Source organism: Ursus maritimus, unplaced genomic scaffold (genome assembly GCF_017311325.1).
Source record: "Ursus maritimus isolate PB19 unplaced genomic scaffold, ASM1731132v1 scaffold_1, whole genome shotgun sequence".
Lineage (NCBI taxonomy): Eukaryota > Metazoa > Chordata > Mammalia > Carnivora > Ursidae > Ursus > Ursus maritimus.
Genome location: NW_024423343.1, coordinates 64,764,164 through 64,770,474, shown reverse-complemented (window position 1 = coordinate 64,770,474; position 6,311 = coordinate 64,764,164). Strand labels below are relative to the sequence as shown.

The window sequence follows — 6,311 nt, the reverse complement described above, 5'->3', positions numbered from 1 at the left end:
TCCTGCAGGCAAGAGGCTGGAGATGAAAAGAAAGGTCTGGACTAGAGTTTAAAACAATGACAATCTCTAGAGAATTTGTTGAGAGTAAAGAAGGCAACTTGCCCGAGCCAGTTAATGGAAGGTCAGGGGAGAAGGGGAGAGAAGGTAGGAGAAAGCAAAGAACAATCACTCAGGGAAAAAGAAAATATTAACAGAGTTAAAGGATGATATGGTAGTGCTCCTTCTCCTATGGGAGGAGAGACAGAATGTTCAGAACTGCTTAGTGATTCACAGAGGTGCATGAGAATCAGAACCAAGATTCTTCAGATTTTTCACTTTGAAGAGTGGGAGGATGCTGGTATTTCTGAAAGTGAAGCGGCAGTGGAGCAGTGGGGAGGGAAGCCAGATTTCAAGCGCTTTCGAGTGAAAAGATGGAAGAAGAGAGGGAATGAACTACAGAAACAAGTTTAGCAGTTCAAAAGGGAGAAAATCGGGAAAACAAACAGCAAGAGGTGGGAAGGTAGAGAGAGAACGGATAGAAGAAATTAGTGACACTTTGAAATAGAACACTGGGTATAATTGTGCCCAGAATGAGAAGCGACAGAGCCACTCCACGTGAATAACAAAACATGATGAGAACCAAATCTCTCATTTTACCTTGGGTGAAGCCAGTAAAGGTCAGGTATCCACATGTAGCGAAGAGAGTACTGATAAGTACAGAAGCCAAGGTGGACACGTGGATGATGCGGGACCACTTAGCTACTGTGGGGTCTTCCAAAGAACCATAAACTAAGAAGCAGTTATGGTGACAAATAAATGCTGCAATCCAAAAAAGAAAAAAAAAAAAAAAAACAAAAGAGCACCATTAAAGCAAGTGTTACAGGATTTCCTTCTCCTTCGGTGCCTGCCTGTGGTTCTTGGTCACACGGCTCCGAAGAATGAAGAGGTAGACCAGACAGTGGTGGGCAGCGAAGCAAGGATTATTGAGCGATAGCAAAGTGATAGGACAAAGCTCTCGAGGAGGGAGGGGCCCCGAGAGGGTTGCCATAAAGTTTCTAAATCTATAGGGGGTTTTATGGGCTTGTTGGAGGGCTGTTTTAATCTGGTTAACTCTCCCTGCACCTGTCATCCAATCAGATTTTTGTCATCTATCACATGGGAAAGGGTGGAGGGCTCCTTTCAGGGCAGTGTAAAATCCTTTTAAGGGTGGTTTTCTCTTAGGGCGGGGGCCCCTTGTCCCTGACTGTCTGCCTTCCAACTATGCTTCATCACAAGCACTAAGGTTCTCTTTTTTCTTCTAAAATTTCAGAGATGTGTGTAACTTTGGAATGCTACTGAAATGTAGTTCAAATACATTAATTTACTAGCTATGTCAGAAAATAACTTTTTTTTAACAACTTTAGGAACGAGAAATTTCAATCTCGTTAAGCTTATGTGGTTTCTTTGTGTCACTCTCGATATAAACCAGGCCTATCCAACTTTCTCTCCCACTTTCCATTTCCTAGTGGCCTTCCAATCTTAAGGGAAATCTAAACAACACTATATTTTCAGTCCATGGCTTCCTTTCCAATCTGGGTTATAACAGAGTAGCTTTAGACATCTGGCCAATTTGTAATACTTTGTGTGCAAGGTTTTGAATAAGCACATAACACTTTCTAGATTTCAAGTTAAAAAATAAGATGACTGTAATGAGTTTTCTGCATGAAAAAGAGACTTGTCTAAATTAAATCAAATTTTAGTGATGAGTGAGAAAAGTTTGAGCCTAATTTTATGTTGGCACAAACTAGATCATATGCTGCTAATAGGAAGTCTAAAACTTTGGACATCTGCTCTCCAGACACAAATATGAAACTTTTTCATTATACAGAAGACTCCATATTGAGAGAGGGCCTGTGAAATCATATACTCACCAAATGACATCACACCAAGAGCCTGAATGGCATTGGGCTTTGCAAATACCCAAGCATCTTCTGTTTTTGGTCTAGAAGATAAATCAGGTGATTTAATGAATGCTCAAACAAATGCAAGCCTAAGCATGTCAGAGAACAAGAAATGGTGTCACAATAAAAACTATCAGAAATTAATAAGGGGCCCTCATTAATCTTCCTTAATTATAAATAATTTCCCAGGAACATGCATGTTATGGTTACCTCAGTCCTCTATCATGCATGTCAAATACTTGGAAAGACTTTATTTTTACATATTTAAAATATCCACTGACTACTTAATTTTATGACTTTATTTACTCACCAATTTAAGAACAAACATTTGTTATGCACTCATCATTGAAGATACTGATCGAGGGAGATACAAACAATAATAATGCAATGTTCCTCCTCAGTTAATCAATACTTCCTTCATTCCCCTTTCACTCATTCTCCAGGCTCATCCTACCCCAGGGAAATGCATAGTTGGCACTACAGTTTACTGAAGAAGGTAGACATGAACTAATATTAATTGAGGATGTACTTCACTATATTCTGGGAATTATCCTCTGATATCTCAATCTTCACAGTAACACTCAAGTATTATTGTCACTATTTAATACATTAGGAAAGTTAATCTCTGGGTGGTGATAAAACTCGTCAAGTTTCCACAGATAATAAGTGAAGTTGAGATTTGCTGTCCATCCCAGTATCTCTTTCACACTGAACTGTCAGTGACCTCAAATTCCCCCCTGTGGAAATACTACTCAAAGACGTTTTGGAAATATATGAACTTTACCTGAAGCATCCTATTTCTTAGTGGAATTAAAATACTTGCCAGCCTGTCTATTGGCAGAGCTTGGTCTCCCTAGTTAACATATCCCTGAATAACGGTGAAGAGTCTAGGTTCTGAGATCAGACAGCCTGTGTTAGTCTTCTGCCCCTCCATCTCTTAGCTGTGTGACCTTAGGCAAGTTATGAACCTTTTCTATGCTTCAGTTTTGATATCTATAAAATGAGAGTAATAATAGTAGTACCTAATCCACTGAGTTACTGGGTAAATTAAACGAGATAAAATATGTAAGATTTCTGGAAGAGAGCCTTACATATAGTCAGCGTTCAATAACTGGTCACTAATATCTAATATTATCAGCTTATTATGATTATTCATTGTCATTTAATAAAAAGTAGGCGAAACAGCTGAAAGATGTCCAGCTTCCCTGAAAAGGAAAGGCTTGAGTGACATCCAAAAGAATACATTAAGATAGAAGAGGGGAAAAGGGGAGGGAGGGTGGTAGAAAGCATAAAGGCAACAGGTGTAAACCTACTTATTTCATAAGTTTGTTATTCATTCTCCGTGGAAAACACACACACACAAAAGTCTCATTTGCTTTGTCAGAGTTAGTGGGATTAATGAATTGTATCTTTTCTTTTCTTTTTTTCCTTCTTCCATATTTGAACAGTTACAGGCACAAAAGAATGAACTAGCTTACAAGGGAGGCCTCAGGCTGTTAGGAGGCTTGCTGTGATTCCTGGTTTTTTGAGTGGGAGCTGCTGCCACCTGCTGCCTCCACGATTCTTACTGCAGTGAATGTTAACTGATAAGAGCATACCTGTCAAATTCCAAGGTTATCACAGAAAAAGATAGATTTTGTCCACAGTATTTAAAAAATGACTCAGAAAAGCAGCACTAAAAATTACAGAAACTTGGAAGATCGTAAGCTTTTTAATATGTTTTAAAATATCTACTTTCTCTGTTAGGGTATCTGTACATGATTAATACTCATTTTCCTCTTAAGTACAGATTACAGTGGTGTCCTACTTTTAGCTCTTTTATTAGTAATGAAAAGTAGGAGTTTGATTTTCATTTTTCTTCCTCCATTCAAGTTTTTAAACTCTTTGCTGGTCCATATGTTGCATTGAATATATTCCTAGAAATATGGAGTATGAACTGGTACATAGAGATAATTTTGAATTTTTTGTGTTCGCCTTAGTAATGCTGATTTTACTATTTGTTTATTTATTTATTTATTTTATTTTTGAGAGAGAGAGAGCTTGTGGGGTGGGGGTGGGGGACAGAGGAAGAGGGAGAGAGAGTCTCAAGCAGGTTCCAGGCCCAGCGCAGAGCTCAACTCAGGGCTCCATCTCACTACCCTGAGATCATGACCTGAGCTGAAATCAAGTCGGACTCTTAACCAACAGAACCACCCAGCCACTCCAATGATGCTGATTTTATAAGATGGAAAATAATAAAAAAAGATGTTGCAGATAGGAAAACATGTGCGTCCAAATCTAGGGAAAGGGACATTGAATATGGCTTTCTGATATTAATAGCATAGCTGGAAATTAGAATTAGTTGCAGAATCAACCAGCTACACACACACACACGCATGAGGGGGGAGAGAGAGAGAGAGAGAGAGAGAGAGAGAGAGAGAGAGAAAGTTCCTTGACATATTTAGAGATTTCTGGAAACCTGATACCCATAATGATTGAGAAAATGAGGTTGTATACTGTTCTGATTTTAGACTATTGATGCTGAAATACAAAATGAAATATCAAATGTAGCAAGCAGTGTATAAGAAAAAATCATGACTAGGATGAGTTTTTCAAATAAATGCAAGGGTTGTTCAATAACAGAAAAATCTATTAATGTAATTCATCTCATCAACAGATTAATGGAGAAAAAAAGCTTATGTGCTCTCAAAATATGTAGAAGAGCCTACAATCCAGTATTTACTTTGAAAAACATGCTAAGCAAGCTATGAATAAAATAGAACTTCCTTAATCTGATAGGAATATCTACCAGAATCCAGCAAATGACACATTTAAAAGTGAAAATTTAGAAATATTACAGTTAAAGTTGGAAACCAGATAAGGATGTTTACTATAACTGCTTCCAGACTATATCACAGAAATTCCTAGCTAATGCAATAAAATAAGAAGCGGTAAGATACTTAATCATTGGAAATGGATAAATTATTTGAACACAATAGAAATTGTACACAGAAAATTCAGGGGAATTTATTGACAAGCTATTGGAATTAATAAGAGTATTTAGCAAGGTTACTGGATATATGAAATATATATTTGATACATGAAAATCAATATGGTTGAGGTACATAAATAATAACCAATTAAAATGTTTTCTAAGTGGCGGCAGCAGCAATAAAAACACTACATATTTTAAAAGATATGCATAATTGTAATGGCATGATATAATTGTATGGGAAAACACATATAAATGGAGAGACATACCATATCCATATATATGAATAGGAGGACTCAATATCATGTAGATGTCAATTCTCCCCCAAATTAATATTTAAATTCAAAGAATAAAATATGATATTCGAGGAGAAAATATTTTTTTAAAAAACCATAAAAACAACATAAAAGTAAGTGTTGATAAACCTGATAATGTTTGTATAATAAAATAATCCATATACAAAGTTAAAATATAAAGATAAGCTAAAAACTTGGAAATGAGATTTGTTGTGCATGTAAGGTATTCCAATAAGCAATGACCAATAGTCAATTGACAGTAAAGAAAATTAGAATGGTCAATAATTTGCTGTAAGTTGCTTACCTTCCTTTATAATCAGAGAAACTCAAATGAAATCCATACAAAAAGACACTTCACATTTAATTCAACAATAGCAAAATTGATAAATTGCTGGGAAAGGACAACTTGCAATTATTATTATGTAAATGTAAAACACTTAAGAGAAGAGTTTGATAATGTCTAGTAAAGTTGAAGGTACTCAAAGCTTGTAAGCAAACAATTACATTTCTACATGTATATCCTCGCTGGGAAAGTACACACGTGCACACAAAGATATTGATAAGGATGTTCACTAGTGCATTGTTGATAATAGCCAAACTTTGGAAATGACCTCAATTTCAAGCAATTGATAGATAAATCCATAAGTAAAACATGACATAAACATAAAATTATGTGCCATAAGAGCAATTAAAAGCGTCAGTCAGTGCTAACTGTATCAAAATGGAAATATATGGCATACAATACTAAAGGAAAAATCATGAGTTATAGAAGGGAATGTGCATTTTTTTTTACCATAGTGGTTATTTATGTATATTTTACAAACATACTAATCAATACCAGCTATTGTTGTCAACACATAAATGCATAGTACAAGCATAAAAGCATAAATAGGAATAATTTAAAACAACTTAAGAATAATAATTACGTCTAGGGTAAGAGAAGTGAATTCACTTTTTTTTAAGGGTTTTATTTATTTGAGAGAGAGACAGAGAAAGAGTATGAGCAGGGTGAGGGGCTTAGGGAGAAGTAGACTCCCTGCTGAGTGGGGAGCCTAATTTGGTGGGGCTGGGGGGGGGGGAGGCGGCGGGCGGGGGTGGGGTGGGGGTTGACTCCAAGATCATGAC

The 6,311-nt window shown here is 36.5% G+C and overlaps 1 protein-coding gene across 1 annotated transcript in view; it reads right to left on the bottom strand.

The window, feature by feature from the left end:
- The window catches only part of SLC38A11 (solute carrier family 38 member 11), a 60,635-nt gene that overhangs the window by 22,683 nt on the left and 31,641 nt on the right, over window positions 1-6,311 (bottom strand). The window contains exons 8-9 of the mRNA XM_008687037.2: window positions 1,890-1,960; window positions 637-798 (exon numbers count right to left, since the gene is read on the bottom strand). Coding sequence (XP_008685259.1) covers window positions 637-798; window positions 1,890-1,960 — 233 coding nt within the window. The remainder of the gene's footprint in view (window positions 1-636; window positions 799-1,889; window positions 1,961-6,311) is intronic.